Source organism: Cololabis saira, chromosome 22 (assembly GCF_033807715.1).
Source record: "Cololabis saira isolate AMF1-May2022 chromosome 22, fColSai1.1, whole genome shotgun sequence".
NCBI classification, from domain to species: domain Eukaryota; kingdom Metazoa; phylum Chordata; class Actinopteri; order Beloniformes; family Belonidae; genus Cololabis; species Cololabis saira.
The window spans coordinates 20,302,384-20,319,540 of NC_084608.1; the positions used below are offsets into that span (position 1 = coordinate 20,302,384).

Sequence of the window (17,157 nt, forward strand, 5' to 3'; positions counted from 1 at the left end):
TTTCTTAGGTACTTCCAAAAGAAAAGCTTGTGATTTCTGAAACAAATTGGCTTTTTTATTGGAAAGTAATGAGCCAGCAGCCAGTGTAGTGGTGCTGTCCAGCGTGCTGAAACCAACATGTATGAGGATATTTGTGATGATTTACAATCTCTACAGCCAAGCCACTGCTCCCAACAGTTATGTTTTTTTTTTTTTTTTTTGACAGCTTGTTGTAAGTTCCCTCTACAATAAAAGCCTAACATCATTAAGTCTGATAAGACTCATATTTGTGTCTCTTTTTTGTACATAAGCTGTTGTTGGCACCCTTAGGAAGAAAAGTAATTTTGTTTCCAAACTGAAAGTGTCTATTAAACAGCAGTTTGGCAGATAGTTGGCGAGGAAGGATCATCAATCAATCATGAAGCAGCATGATCCGTGTTCCTCAAGCAGCCTCCGATCACCGCATAGGAAGACTGCTGAGAAAGAGGGATTTATTTCTGTGAAGCTCCATGAGGCAGAGGGGTCGTCTTCGAGCGCACCGCGCTCTCTTCAATATACAACTCGCTATGCGAACTTGCAATGCGAGCTGGACGCAGGAAACTCGCACACAGGTTTGTGAGGCGCAGAGAAAACGCAGCTTTTCCCTGCTGATTGGAGTCAGTCTCCCCTTCAGACCAGCTACGTGGTTCATTCCAGCGACTCTGTATCCTCCGTGTGTTCCCACTGCCGTCTACGCTGAGCCATCAGCGCCTCAATCACACCACTGGAAACCCAGCAAAGTGAATTTTGATGGCGAGATCAGACAGAGCTGAGATCTTATCCTGCAGGACTGCTTTATGCATAACTGTTTATGGGGTGAGTTAATGGCCGCCGACTTTTCTTTTACTGATTAAAAATAGTACTAAAGTGAGCTTTTCCGAAATCCTCTGTAACAAGTGTCCCTGATAAATAGCTTTTAATGTAGGCAGAAGATCTAACTGGAAAACTGAGCTCTGAACATTAAAATAGTAAAGTTGCCATTCTGAAGGTTTGCATTCCGAACTCACACTTAAATGAAGTGTTTCTTTTTTTTTTCCATCTGAGGAAGACGACAATGCTGTAATGGGGACACATTGCAGTGCTTTGCAAGCGTGCGCAGCCAAACCAAAGATAAGCTAAAAGTGGTGAATACACAATTGGATCAGCCTTCACGTGAAAGGTTTCCTTCTTGCTGCTTTGTGATTTTGACAAAACTCAGGGGACTTATCTCCATACTCCACCTCCCATCCCCACCCCTTCAGCAGCAGATGCCAGCTGAACAGAAACTGCCCTTGAAGGAAATTATGAAACAGCTGGGAATACAGTTGTGTCTTAATAAAGAGCTGCACTTTGAATGACATTCACACTTGTGTAGCATTTACTCACAAGGCTGGCTGTGAAAACACATTTGGATACAGATAAAAATAATAAAAATACGGTAGTAAACTAAGAAATTGATACTACTTTTCTCTTGACTGCACCAGATAAAGCTGTTGTTATATGGACAAGCTGATTGCACAGATGAGGCAGAAAAGATAGACATTATGAGCAAAGCACAGATATTTACAGCAATGGCATTTTGCTTTTTCTGTCTTTGGGAAAACAACATTTGAATATAGATGACTCTTTTTTTACAGCCTTTAGTGCTGTGCATTACTTTTACAAAAGCACATGAAGCCCAGAAAAGATACCTACTAGTGGATTTACTCATTTATAGATTATAACTAAACACTTTCTCCCTTCTGTGGCTCTGGCAAGACCATGAGTATATCATACTTTGGCATATAGTATATTTCCTTCAAATTGAAAAGTGGACACCTTCTTATAGTTAGTAAGATTCCAATTATAATCCATTCCTCTTAAACTAGAATCCCCACGGGTATCTCAACTGTGTCCTGTGAGTCAGAGGGTTTTTGCAAACATGTGGAAATGTATTCCTCTATTAGCCTTTGACACCAGCAGCTGTTAATCCTTTGTCCTTCTTCCTGCCCGTGCTTGCTTCTTGGCTCCTCTTCCATTTGCACAGATGATTATTTTTCATTTTCTGTGTTACAGTTTGTGCGTACCTTTCTCACAGTGAGTGACAGCAGCCTGTCGACACACCTTTTCCTGTAGTAGAAGCTGAGTTATTGCAGGACCTTGTGTCTGAATGCAGCATGTTTCATTGCCTTTCCCCGTAATAACAGTTGTCCATTTCCGTGGTTTGTTATTAGGCTTATCATTGTGAGCAGGCAGATGAAAGAGCACAGAGTTTATTGGTTTTTCCTTGGCTGAAGGTTTTGATTACAGAGCAGGGATTTTGATGTTTGGAGATAGTGTCACATGTCCATTACAGCAGCTGATCAAGATGGGGTTTTCTGTTGCCAGAGACCGTCAGCTCTTATTGAAGATGTGACCAATAACAGGCAAATCCATCTGACAGGCTGTGGAGTGGATTATTTTTTAATAATTAAAAGCAAAAATTCACCTTAAGCTCTGATATATTTTACTTTTTCAGGTTTTGTGTTTCCTGCTGAACATGTTCTTGGAAACTTGAGAAAAGTTTGATGGATTTATACATTCATAAGATCAATTCATGCTGATGATTACTTCACTCATTAAAGACAATTTGCCTAGAGACGGGAGAAGAACTAGATCTAGTCATTTTGATCCTTTCAAATGTCACATGAGGAGATATTCAAATTGAATTACATAATATTTTGAAATGTGTGTCCACTCCGCTGCAAAGATTAAACAAGCTAAAATGTGTTTGGTATTCTCAAAACGTTTGAGTACTCTTTGAAGATGGAATACATTAAAGCAGGTAGGCTTTTAAATGGTTCCCATTTAAAATAATAAGTTATGATTAATTATTAAAACTAAGTTCCCATGAGAATATTAAATCAGGCACATCAGAACATGTTTTCCAATCATAATTGCCCTCAGTGATGTTTATGTGAGTCATTTTTTATCATGAAAATGTATTCTAGGGGGAAGAAAGATGGCTTTTTAATGCAAGTCAAATGCTCATCCATGCTTTTCAGTTTTAATGTGTTTTTCTTTTTATTCTGAAATCAGACGTTTGGTTATTTCACATATTTATTTCACTTCCAATTGAATTTGCAGCACTGGCTTAAGATGTCTAAGCTTCTAGCTGTAAATATCAATGTTAGGCTTTGCAAACATTCAGCTGTCAGAGCGTAAGCAGTGCTTGCTGATGTGAGATCCTTTTCCTCTGCAGTGTTGAACATCATGCAGTCAGGACTTTAACAGCTTGCAGAGCTTATTCTGTGACTGTCTTGAAACAGCAGGCATGTCACATCTTTTTCTTTGTTTGGCCTGAAAGGTAAGAAATTCCTTTTACAGGAACTTAAAATGTGTCATATGACTTCTTTAAGAGGGGGCTCTCTCAGTTTGGATTATAATTTCTTTCCTATCAAATAGAGTTCACAGCAAGGGCTCTACTGAAAGCTGTTGAAATTAATGAAACTGGTCTGACTTTGATGCAAATCAAAAGACAGCAGAGGGATGATGAAACTGAATACCGATGGTCTTTATCTAAGCCAGAGATGTTACAGAGTACTTTAACTGGAGATAAAATTGCACTTGAAACATGGAGGTGGGTTGCTTGACAGCTCAAATGAAAAACTGAAGTGCTTTTGTGAGCAAATCATTTAAATACCTCCTGTCAGTAATATGATCACGTCCATGTTCCATTAAAACCTTGCTGCAAAACAAGTTAAAGCTACAGCTCATATGAAAATTGCATCCTAACCTATAGCTTGCATTGAGGCTCACATCACATGTAAATCCATGTCAGCTTTCCTCTCTTCCTCCTGCAGAATGCATCAGCTGTCCAAAGCCTCTGTCTCTGAATCCTCTTGGCTGTTGGCTGTTGGGTCATACCGACCATGGCGTACACCAACACCAGCACACCGCCAGCCAACTTCAGTGGAAATGCGGATGGCCATGACACCGGGGGAAACATCTACAGACCCTTCTCTGTTTTCAGCGTGCTCACTCTTACTTTATTGGCAATGCTGGTATTGGCCACTTTTGTGTGGAACCTGCTGGTGCTGGTCACGATCCTGAGGGTGAGGACATTCCACCGAGTGCCTCACAACCTGGTGGCCTCCATGGCCATCTCGGACGTGATGGTGGCGGCACTGGTCATGCCGCTCAGCCTGGTCCACGAGCTGAACGGCCGGCTGTGGAAACTGGGGCGCGTGCTGTGTCAGGTGTGGATCTCCTTCGATGTGCTCTGCTGCACGGCCAGCATCTGGAACGTGACAGCCATCGCGTTGGACCGATACTGGTCCATCACCAGGCACTTGGAGTACACGCTCAAGACTCGCAAACAGATATCCAACGTGATGATTGCGCTCACTTGGCTTTTGTCCTCCATTATCTCCTTGTCACCTCTGTTCGGCTGGGGAGAGACATACTCGGAGGGAATGAAGTGCCAGGTGAGCCAGGACCCATCCTACACCATCTTCTCCACCTTTGGAGCATTTTACCTTCCACTTTGTGTGGTTCTGTTTGTTTACTGGAAGATCTACAAGGCTGCCAAGTTTCGAATTGGTTCCCGCAAGACAAACACTATCACACCTATGGCTGAGGTGATTATTCAAACTCTTTTCTTTTCCTTTCCTAAAAGTAAAAACTTCACAATCTTATAAGTCAAAATGTGATTATCAGTATCAAATGATTAGAATGTTTTGTTTTGGAACATGTCGATGCTCCTGAGCTGCAAATCTGGATTGCTGTGCCATTGTTTATTACTGTCGCTGATGAGCTGCTCATCAGCAATCAGGGAAACTTACAAGTATTTTGATGTTGTGGCATACTGGAAATAATTGAAGCAAACCTGCTCATCACCGCCAGTTAGTTGACATGCGTAGGCTGACAGTAGAAGGCGGTAAATATAATCTCCGGCATCATTAATGGCCCAGTGCACCTTCCAGGCTTTGCCGTTTATCTAATCAGCACATATAAATGTCTGGATCGGAGCTGCATCGCATTACCAAACATTCAGTAAGGAAAGCTTACCCCTTCCCAACTTATTTACAATTGGAGCACCCCCCCCTAAAAAAAACAACAAACAAACAAACCAAATAAAAAAACCCAGATCATTGGTAGTGATTATGGTAAATGGCTTACACTTATATGATTACACTACATTTGTACATTGTAAGAGAAAGTGTCTCTCTTTCACCTGTCAAAGTCAGCTTTTAAAATTCATTTAGGGATGATAATCCTGATGACTTCCACAGATGGAATAAACACTTCCCAAAGATACACACAGGTGGCATTTTGTCCTGTATATAATGTGTGTAAATTCCCCTTTGTTTTGCAGATGTGGCACCAATTTGCCCAAAATGAAGAGCTCATGGTAGATGAGGACTGATCTGTGAATAAATTGTCCTGAACTGCTGTTGCATTTCTCATGTCAAGTTTCATCACACCAGCAATAAATCTTGGAGCAAAATCAATTACAGGCATTGTGTTATATTAAGGATTTTGTTCCCCACAGTGTTTTGCCAGAATATTCATTCTTCATTACAAAGTTTACTCCAACCACTTCCAAACATAAATCCAAGCTGTGCTGAAGTGTCTATTTCAGCCACGATAACGTCCGTGAAAATAAACCTCCTACAGTCATCTGTCAAACCACCCACTCAAATATTAAGATGTACACAGACAAATACGTTTTGCAGCAGAAATAGAATGTATTAAAAGGTGTGATGTATACATTCCTGACCTAGTTACTAAGAAGTCTTGAAACCGATCCTTCAGACAAAGATACAAGTCACTGCAAAGAAAACAAGAGCAGGGAATGAATGTGAATCTTGTTGGTTTTTTTAATTCATATGCAACCTCTTTGTGACAGACTTTATTTATTGACTTTATTTATTTACTGCATAAATTGTAAAACTCACTACGACGCTATTTGCAAATCAAATCTTGCTGCTATCCCCGCACGGCCATGAAGCAGATCCATAAAGCTCCAGGATTAGTTTTACTTTCTCACCCAAGTTGAAACAAATTTCTGCAAGCATATTCATCGAACAGTTTGTAGGATTTTGCTTATTGCTTGGCAACCATCTGACGACACAACGCCTACTCTTCCTGGCTATTGTTAGACAAAACCTAGTATTTATAGCACACAACTCCACAACCTGTCCTATATTTTTTTGTGTGTTAACAGATTATCATAATAAAGAGGCATGTAGTGATTTTGAACACAGCCGGGCTCTTTATTTCCCACTTCTCAGTGTCAGTAATTTCATGCCACACTGAGCCCATCACCTCTTGGCTGAGGCTTCATACCCCTGACGCTCTGTCTTTCCTTGTCCTGGACTCCTTGCTTTATTTGTATTTACATGGTCAATCTTAAAATGAGCTGTAAGAATATGTACAGTATGCGATTGACATGTCAAATGTGTGTATACAGTATATGGCTATGTTACACAATAACAAAAGAGAAATTAAATATACCATGAATTGAATACCACTGAATTGTATAGATTATCATAAACGGTAATGAGCCAGGTCACAAAACCCTCTTGTGAAATGGGTCTGGTACCCCTCCCATTCACAGCCATTTCCACTAGTATAGAATGTACCAAAGCAGAACTGTTGGTCAAAGCAACCATGATGGCTCCAGAATTGCTAATAAGACCTTAGATCAAGTTTTTTTCTGCAAAACCAACAAATGCCATTCGCTGGTATTGCTAATCCACTGCACACCAGCTGGTTGTTTCCCGTTCAAGTCTCATGCTTCATTTCTCTGATTGGTTTCATGTCTATCGGAAAGGAGTCCAGAGACAGTTTCTTCTGCATCTGTTGGTGCTGCCCCCCTGGAAATCAAATCCAAATTCAGAGGAACCAGGCTAAGACTGTGCATTAACGGGGAAAAGAATTAGAATGGGTAGTCAGGCCATTTCCAGAAAAGTCATCTTTAATTTTTCTGTCCATATTTACTTTAAACATGGTTCCTGCCATGTTTCGAGGCAGTCTAGTTAGGGCCCGAGCACTGACAGTGCGAAGGCCCTATTGTATCTGCAGGAATTTCTTTTTTTTCCTTGTTTTTAAAATTCTTCTGATGAAATGAGGGCCTTTTTGTCCCCCTAAACATGTCCCAAAAGTCACCAAATTTTGCACGCAAGCCAGGCCTGGCGGAAAATGTAATATTAGAGATATTTAATGGTTTGCACTAATGGCCGTGGCCTAATGGCTCAACAGCGCCCCCTAGAAAACTTCGTGCCTCAAGCCCCACAATACGGTTTGACGCACACGCCGAAAAATCGGTACACACCTGTATCATGTCGCAACTTAAAGAAAAGTCTCTTGGCGCCATGGCCGAAACCAAACAGGAAGTCGGCCATTTTGAATTAATCATGTAATTTTTGCGCCATTTATGCCATTACTTCGGCCGCTTCTTCGCCCGAACCGTAACGTGCACCCAGGTGTGTTATACATCAAAATGTGCGTCTCGATCCTGCGACGACGCACATTACTTTTCTCAGCAAATTGTCAAAAGCGTTACCGTGGCGACGATAGACGCCAAAAAGCGTGCACCCCCTTCATCTGATTGGTCCATATTTGATAGTTCCTACTTTCTGCCATAACTTTTGAATGGTTTGACATAAAGACTCGTGGGTGGTGTCATCGGACTCGGTTTTGAGTTCTTAAAAATAATTGGTGCAAACTAGCCCCGCCCCTTCTTGTGATTGGTTGATATTTGATAGTCCCTACTTTCTGCCATAACTTTTGAATGGTTTGACATACAGAGTCGTGGGTGGTGTCATCCGCTAAATGTCCAGGCCTGAAGAATCTACATGCAAGTCATACAAGCGCTTCCACTGCACAATGCCTGAACGTGCACAAGAGTGCGAGGGCCCGTTCATCGCTGCTTGCAGCTTTAATTCTGTTTACGTTAGTTTATTTTCTTTTGCACATGCGTGAAGGGATGAGAGGACAGAACAGGAATATCAGCAGGTGTTTGCTATTGATTAAGACAATGAAAACAAAATACAAACAGAACAGAGTTAATTTGCCCAGTGCCTTATGGGAGTTCTTCCAGCAGTGTAAGGCTATAGAAGTTATAATTAAAGGGCTGACTCAGGGTCACTAGAGTCAACACCTAATTAACTAACTAGTTCTCTAACATTCTCTTTCCGTTTTTAAATTCATGCTCATATAAATACTTAAACATTCCCGATGTAGATTACTACAGAATACATACTTTGATGGCCAAGTCTTGCAATGGGAAAAGAAATTGCAGATCTTGTTTGCACATAATGTGATTGAATGTGTTCTGGCATCATAATTTGTTGTCAAGCAGCCAAAAAACACTGTGTAAACACTAAACAGTAGTTGTAAAGGTATGATTATAATTTATGTGAGGATGATTTATGGGCCTCGTGCACACATCTTATAGTATTATAAAAATGAAGAAAAAAGGAAACTAAACTTCATGCATTGCATCTGTCTCTCATTAAAAAGGTTCTGTTGGATGGAGTCAGTCTTATGATATCGAAGCTCCCAGATATATACTCGGACAGAAATATAATTTCAAAGCTTCTGATCAACAGTTTGATAGGTTTGATAATATGGATGCAAACAGCAATATCTATTTTGGATACTCAGATATGGATCAGTATTTATATTCAATATCTGTCAAAGCGAGCTTACTTTCATCTATCCGTATCTCACCTAAAGCTGTGAATAAGTTTTGTTAGAGATGGCCCTCAATGAAAAGCACAACAGTACCCTTTGTGAATGGTAACCCCTGAGTCCCACCATGTGCAGAAATACTGCAGTTCCTCTGCACCATCGTGAACCGTTGCCATTCTAGTCAATGACAACGGTCCTGTATATTATATTATACATATAAAAAAGGATGAGGTGTCAAAAAAAAGTGCTTTTCAACTTTTAGACCTCTCTTTAGACCAACTTTTAGATGGTTGAAATCTATTTGAAACAGTCTAAATTGTTCACTCAAAGCCTCCATGTGCTAATTTTATGTTTTATTTTGAAAAATTACCACATTCTTTATGTCATTCTTCTGCCTGACTTCCTGCCTGCTCAATATAGCCACACAGCTGAGTACCAACTCAACATGAATATTAATTATGCAGAGCAGACATTCACTTCTAGGACATGTGGAAGCTGCACCATGGTGCTTTTGGTGGACCACTTTCACTGACACATCACCCCTCCTCAAAAGTAGCTAAGCCAGGGGCGCAGCTGGTAGTGCAGATGTCTCACAGCTACATTACAAGGTCCTGGGTTCATTTCTCGCAGGGGACGCTGTGGGTGCTGAGGGTGTGTTAAGTTCCCCCATGAGTTCAGCTCCCACAGCCTGGGTGGGGTTGGCGAAAGGCCCTTTCTGTGTGGAGTTTGCATGTTCTCCTGTGTTCTCTGGGGTAGCTAATCTAAGCTACCCTCACAAAAACATGCAGATGGGCTAGGGCTGGGCGATATATCGAGATTTTAATATATATCGATATATTTTCAAACGCGATATGATACGAGACAATATCGTTTATATCGATTTAAATTATTTTTTTTTTTTTTTTTTTTTTTTTTTTGATTTTGATATAGCTTATTTTGTGACAAATTGACTTGAATATTTTATTTGAGATTTGCACAAATGTTTTGTTATTTGCACAACTGTCAACCTCAGTGGAAAAGTCTGCCTGTTACTGTCTACATTGTATTAATTGTACAGTGTATTTTAATTTAATTGTTATGCAGGAAAGGGATATTTGTTTTATTTTATTCAAGAAGCATTTTTATTCTATATATGCAGGCAGTTTATTTTTATTTCATTTGTTTTATACATTTTGATATTGTGCAGATCTCTGTTAATAAAGGTACCTGTGTGACATTTGGCACGAGGCTTTGTATTAAAACTGACTGTTTTTTTAAGGGTTTGCCTCAGAAAAAAATGAGATGCTATGCTATAATTCTTTGGGGGAAACCCCAATTATGGCACAGAAAAAATATCGAGATATATATCGAGTATCGCCATTCAGCTAGAAAATATCGAGATAGGACTTTTGGTCCATATCGCCCAGCCCTAAGATGGGCTATCCAGAGCTCGGACATCTGTCGCTTTTCTGTTTTACGGAGTTTATGTTATCCCCCCCCCAAAAAAGTAGAACAGTAAAACGGCAAACACCACCAATAGTTTGCCCAAGTTTGCAACAGAAACTTAAGGGGCGGGATTTACCGATAGGTAGTTGCAGCAATTCACAGCGGCTGATGTGATGCTGCCACATCACAGCACCATGTCTGGTGGGACCTAGTGATCTTCTGCTCTGCTCCAATAAATATACAGGCTGAGTCTATTTTTATCACTTGACCACTGCTAAACTATTTCAGCTTTCAGGTTGCAGTGCAAAAACATGCACACAGCCATGATAAAATGTCATCTTTATATCAAGAGTCTTTAAGGATTTGAGATCAGAATTTCCGTGCTTTCACAACCAAATATTTTGCTTTTCTCCCTAAAAATTCTGCCCTTAAAAAACTATAAAATCCCTGCCTGTGTGCACACATGTTCCTCTGCATTCCAGCACTGGATCTGCGCTCTCAGGTTCATTGTTGCTTATTTAGATATGCTGTACTCTAGTTTGAGCAGTTCCACTTGCATCCAAGCTTTTTCTGTCTGAAAAGTTTAATCTTATGTACTTCCTCCATTTGCTGTATTTGCTGGTTCAGAACAGAGATTGAAGTTGAAGTTTTCCATCCAATATAGTGCCACATACGATGATAATGTCATCGCTTTCTTCCAAGTGCACTTGATGGCTCCAAGTGCACGGTTAAAAGCTTTAGAGGATCACATATAACACTCTCAATACAGTGTGATGCAGTTTATGTATTAGTGCTGACTATATAAAATTCAAATACAGTCTGATTAGTCTGATTATATTTCAATCTAACGGTTAAACAGTTCATGGGATGAAAAAAAAAGCTAAAAGTTTCGCTGCATTAATAACACTGGACAGTAATAGACCAACTTTCTTTCTTTCCAACATTTATCATTTTTGCATAAATAACTTCTTTACTGGCTTTGATTAGCCATGTTGGCAACCGATACACAGAAACTAGTGAACCTTAACTGTCTGGAGGCCATGCTGTGATGTAAAACATGAGATCCTGTTAGGGGTATTGCAACAGGGTTACAACCCAAGTGCCAACAGAGAAGATCTACGAGGTGAAACTTTGGGAGTCCACAGAAAAAAGCTTCTGTGCAAGGATAAGGAGAAGAGCACATTTGAAATTGTCGAAGTAAATCAGACATTTCAGTGCTGAAGTGGGACATGACATACATGTATTTCTGCATGTGACTGCAGTCTTTTGAGGGAGAGCAGCACAAGTGAGTGTGAAAAAGAAAAAACAAAACAAAACAAAACAAAAAAACCTTGATTAAAAACAGTGATACAAGCCCATCATTTTGTTTCCTTACCATCTTTTTTGTGTGTGAGAGAGACCCAGCTGGCATGTTGTACTTTTAAATCTCTGCATTATTAGCCACAGATTTCTGTTCTTCATCTAAAAAGAAGATGAAACTACCAAGAAGCAGAACTTTTAAGTCATAGGCTGCCAAGGACATCCAAGTTATTCATGCTTCTAAAGCATTTTGGGTCATTTCACACCATCCTTATTAAATTCTGACACTAATGGAAGGCAGACAACTACAGTTCATAATGTGGTGTGCACATTCTGTGACTTTAAGGTTATTGATTAAACACCCAGTCCTGTCCTCTCCAGTTAAAAAGGTGGGGTTTTTAATTCATAGTTTTGCATAATTATTTTTTTATCATCTCACTTCTGATATGATTCCAGTGTCCTTGATTTTGACAGTGAAAGTAGCATATTAGAAATCTCAGCACAGGACTTTGGTATTGTGTCTTGTTTCTTAGACTCCTGAAAGTCATGTATCTGTGATAAAACTTGCAAATTTAGAGCCCATTTTAATACCTGTCTCATCCATCAGCCTACATAAACACATTTTGAGGTGATTTGAACCCAGTGGCAACTGATGAATGAAGCAGAGTATGTGTGAAGGTAGAGCTTAAAGGTAGAGCTGTCAGGGGCTCGTCCATCCATCTATCTGGGTTCTTATCCTGCTTCATCCTTGCATCTTACCTCAGCTGTCATCAGGTGTGAGGTGGTCCATCATATGGCCACACAGCCTCGTATGAAACAGAAACAACCATGCATGCTGACTCATGCTTCCCCAGAATATACTGTTTAACACCTTAACTTTTTCGCAGAAAAACTAAACTGGCTGAATCAACATTTTATTTAAAAAAATGTGGGAACCTGCTGTCATTTCTTTGATTGTTAGAGAAATCATTGTAAGAGGTACTGTGTGCATTATATTATATATATATATATATATATATATATATATATATATATATATATATATATATATATATATATATATACTTGACTCAATGGGATGTGAAAGTGCAAACACACAATGGGGAAACATTACTTCAAAAATCTAGGATAAAATACCGTCCACAGCGGTCAGACTGCTCTAATCTAAAGTTACTGAGCTGTGACACAGAAGAAAAGGTCACATTTCAAATCATTCTACCTTTGGTTGCCTCGGTTTTTGCAACATACTGTATTGTCAAGTTGTTTGAAAAAGCTTTAGGATGGGGGGGGGGGGGGGGGGGGGGAAGTGTCAAGGGACCCAGAAGAACCTGCCTCTGGACCCCATTAGATCAACCAGAGAAGCAAAATAATGAGAGTCAACTGGGCACTTTTGTATGAGTCCTCACATGAAAAACCAGAGAAACAATTTAAAATCTACATTATCTAATGCTTCAAATTTGTTTAAAAAAAAAAAAAAAACAACAGATTATTGATAAGCCAAGTAGCAACAATTCAAAATTAAAGCTGCAAGCAGCGATGGACGGGCCCTCGCACCCTTGTGCACGTTCAGGTGTGCTGCAGTGGTAGCGCTGGTATGACTTGCATGTAGATTCTTCAGGCCTGGACATTTAGCGGATGACACCAGCCACGACTCTCTCCTTGCGCATGCCATTTTCACCACTGGTCAAGGACTCAAAACCATGTCTGATGACACCACCCACGAGTCTTTATGTCAAACCATTCAAAAGTTATTGCAGAAACTAGGAACTATCACATATCGACCAATCAGAAGAAGGAGTGGGGCTAATTTGTACCAATTAAGGTGAAGGAGTCAAAACCGGTTCCAATGACACCACCCACGACTCTCTATGTCAAACCATTCAAAGGTTATGGCAGAAAGTAGGAACTATCCAATATGGACCAATCAGATGAAGGGGGGGCGTGCTTTTTGGCGTCTATCGTCGCCACGGTAACGCTTTTGACTGAGAAAAGTAATGTCCATCGTCGCAGGATGGAGACACACATTTTGATGTATAACACACCTGGGTGCACGTTACGGTTCTGGCGAAGAAGTGTCCGAAGGAATGGCATAAATTGCGCCAAAATTACAAGATTAATTCAAAATGGCCGACTTCCTGTTTGGTTTCGGCCATGGCGCCAAGAGACTTTTCTTTAAGTTGCGACATGATACAGGTGTGTACCGATTTTCGTGCATGTACGTAAAACCGTATTGTGGGGCTTGAGGCACAAAGTTTTCAAGGGGGCGCTGTTGAGCCGTTAGGCCACGTCCATTAATGCAAACCATTAAATATCAAATTTTTCGCCAGGCCTGGCTTGCATGCAAAATTTTGTGACTTTTGGGGCACGTTTAGGGCGGCAAAAAGGCCCTCCTTTCGTTGGAAAAAAATAAATAAAAACGAGAAAAAAAAAAAAATCCTACAGATACAATAGGGCCTTCGCACTGTCAGTGCTCGGGCCCTAATAATTATAATTGAATATTTAAAGTCTAAGTTCATGAACCTCAGAACAGATGCCTTTAAGGTTCGTATATAAATATAAAGATTACAAATAAGTGACAAATTAATGACTTGCATCAATATCTTTCCCCAATACTGATGTTGAATCAGACCCATTTCTGTAAACAACTGTTTTGAGTTCTGCTAATGTCGCCTTCACCATTGATCCTTCCCTACCACACACCTATTTACCATCGCTCATATTTTCCCTCCACATTTGTTCAGAACTTCAACCTTGTTTTGTGTTCTTCCTGTTCCTCCCACTTTTCAACTGCCAACTTTGAAACTTATGTTCAGACCTTTTTTTGGAGGGCAAGGTTTAGCAAAATGTGCTTTTTTTTCTTTAGTTCTCCATCCACCTGCTCTGTGTTTTGTATTTAACACTCATCCAGCTTCACCTATAACGGTTTTATGTTCTTAAGGAGGCCCCAGCATTAAAGTTGTTGCAAAAGCAGTGCTACATCTGCTGAAATGGATGAGCAGCCCTTGCTAAAACCATCTCTTCAATAACAGTGCAGTTCTCAACAGCAAAATGCTTTTAACATCTGCCCCCTGTTCTAATAGGATTTGCTTCATCTACCTTAACATTAGACATGTGAAATGGATTCAGCTAAATTGACCCCGGAAAGATCAGCCTGCCCCTGTGAGTGCATGTTCTTGGTTAAATGTTGAGGAAAAATGCAGTCGCGGAGAACTGAACAGCCTGCTTCCCTTTTGGCAAATTTAAAAAGGAACTGTTTGTTCTTACAAAAGACGCAAGTAAGAAAAAATATCAAATTAAAGAAATGAAAGCAGCCTTAAGCCGTTCAAGGCACAAATATGGAGTGAAGGAAGTTGAGAAGTGTTTACGTTTTACTTGCATATCTCCTGGATGCTGAATAAGTGAAATGGCACAAAATGAGCGTCTGCATAAAGCAGATTACGACACTGCTCCAGCTTTGCATACTTCGTGTTATGAGTTTGTGTATTTGAATAAAGCAAATTAATAATTTTGGGAACTTTTATTCAACAGCTGATTCAGAGTATCCAACGGCCCGTAATCCATCTTTTGTTAAGGGAACACATCATAGTCAATGCAATTACCAAGTTTGTATGAGTGATTGTTGAAACAAAAGAGTAACTGATTTTTTTCCCTCTGCTATCGACTGGCTCATAGGTTAAGGACGAAGCCCAGCAGCCTCAGATGGTGTTTACTGTGCGCCACGCAACTGTGACCTTCCAGACGGACGGGGACACGTGGCGCGAGCAGAAAGAGAAAAGAGCCGCGCTTATGGTCGGCATTTTGATCGGTGTGTTCGTACTTTGTTGGATCCCCTTTTTCATCACCGAGCTCATTGTGCCCCTGTGTTCCTGTGACATCCCGCCGATTTGGAAGAGCATCTTCCTCTGGTTGGGTTACTCCAACTCCTTCTTTAACCCACTCATATATACCGCGTTTAACAAGAACTACAACAATGCCCTGAGGAACCTCTTTTCCCGGCAGCGCTGAGCCGCTCTGCACCTCCTGGCCAAAACACACCAGCTTGCACTGTTTTATTCCGCCAAACAAGAAAGGACTAATCCATGTCTTTCACTCCATCATCCCTCGTATGAGTGATAACCAAAAACAGTGTCTAGAAAAAAAATGATAATTTGTCAGTTATGTTAATTTTTATGTTTGTTTATTAAAGACGAAACCTCCCAGCTGGACTGTGAAGGATGTCCTGTTAATGCATCTACAACGTGAGTGATTAATAAATCACTTTTGTGGCAGCACATGAAACAGCGCTGTCCACGTGTTGGTTCTCTCTTTGTTAGGCCAATGGAGAAGAAAGGCATCCTAGTTTCTCTTGAAACACAGCTCAATTATGGTATGAGAGACCTCTGGGAATGAAGCAAGGGCTGGAAGAAACTTTCAAGAAAAATATTTCAGAGGCAAACAGAATGAACCTCATTCATAATAAACTGAGAACCAACTGTGGATTCTGTGCAGAAAGAGACACAAAAATGATCACTATGGATAACATTTCAACAAAAAGAGGAACTGTAGAGGCTGAGACCTCAAAGAAAGCCAGGAGCTATCTAATATAACATGTCCTCATAAAGTGGTGTCACTTTCATTTTAATCCAAACGTATTTGTACATACGCTTTGTTCCCTGAAGCGGACTAGCTCTGCTCTGTACCTCCCACACATTTTCGACATCAACACTCACAAGGGAGTAAAAAAATAAATCATGGAACAAAAGTCATTATTTCTCTTGCCTTTATATAAATATGATGATGATGAAAGGAAACCACAAATGACTGCATGGAAGTCCAATTTTGTTAACTATCAGGATACAGATGATATGATATTAATGGTTCTCTACTGCAGCACACATTTAATGAATTTAAGAAGTGTTGCCATTCTTCTCTTTTGCCGACATTCTACCTCTCCTTCTCAGCTTGATGAAATACTGGTTGTTCTTTTTTTCACAAAGCTGGATTAACACACAGAAAAGAAAACACCCCTTGGATCTCACCTTGGCAGGAGAACAAAAGATGGCCTGAGAAGTCACAAGAAATATGCCATTGTATTGTGAAGGTAAAATGCTGAAATTATTCATAATTGCAGAATGACTACCGTGCATTATACTGTGCCAAGTGATTTTTGGAAAAAGAAAAGCTAATACCAGGAAATATCTCTACCGTTCTTCAAGAAATATCACATGAAAGAAAAGTCATTATTCAGTCTCGTGGTGTTGTCCTTTTGTGGAGCCTATTTTTTCTACAATATGAGTGTTTCTGCACAAATTGCCGCTTTCTACCTAAAGTGTTCAACACTGCAGAATCACTGAGTGAATGTTTATGTAGTTGTGCACTTAAATGTAATGTGAAGAGTCAAAGCATGAGAAACTGACCTTAAGCAAACAGTTGCACTAGATGGAGTCATGTTGCGCAGTAACATTCCTCGTGCCATTTGTGATGGGAGAAGATCAAACATGTTTGGTCAAACTAGCTCATGTAGCAGTCTTGTGAAAATCCTGGATCTTCTTGTGTGTTGATTCTGACTTCTTCTAATAAATTGAATAAAATGTTAGGTGTGATTAAAAAAGATTCTTCTGTTCTTCATGCATGTAAACCCTTTGAGAAGATTTTAGAAAAGGCGATGAGCTGAACATGCAGAAGGCTAATATAAAGCGATTATGAAGGATTCTGTGCCAACTCAGCCGATACTTAATGTCATTCATTTCTTCAAAGGAAAATAAAACAAAAACAGAACATCTAAAAATACTTTAATAA

General features: G+C 40.0%; 1 protein-coding gene across 1 annotated transcript; it reads left to right on the top strand.

Moving 5' to 3' along the window:
* Nucleotides 1-775: 775 nt before the first annotated feature.
* htr5ab (5-hydroxytryptamine (serotonin) receptor 5A, genome duplicate b) lies at nucleotides 776-16,956 on the top strand. The gene is made up of 3 exons (XM_061713531.1): nucleotides 776-834; nucleotides 3,819-4,595; nucleotides 15,052-16,956. Exons 2-3 carry the CDS (start codon nucleotides 3,888-3,890, stop codon nucleotides 15,382-15,384), a joined length of 1,041 nt encoding a protein of 346 aa, XP_061569515.1. The 5' UTR covers nucleotides 776-834; nucleotides 3,819-3,887; the 3' UTR covers nucleotides 15,385-16,956.
* Nucleotides 16,957-17,157: the final 201 nt, after the last annotated feature.

What these genes read in the sequence shown, in the direction of transcription:
- htr5ab (XM_061713531.1), top strand. Translation starts at nt 3,888, where the DNA reads ATGGCGTACACCAACACCAGCACACCGCCAGCCAACTTCAGTGGAAAT. An exon ending in CTATCACACCTATGGCTGAG is followed by an intron (nt 4,596 to 15,051) that starts GTGATTATTCAA and finishes ACTGGCTCATAG; the next exon opens with GTTAAGGACGAAGCCCAGCA.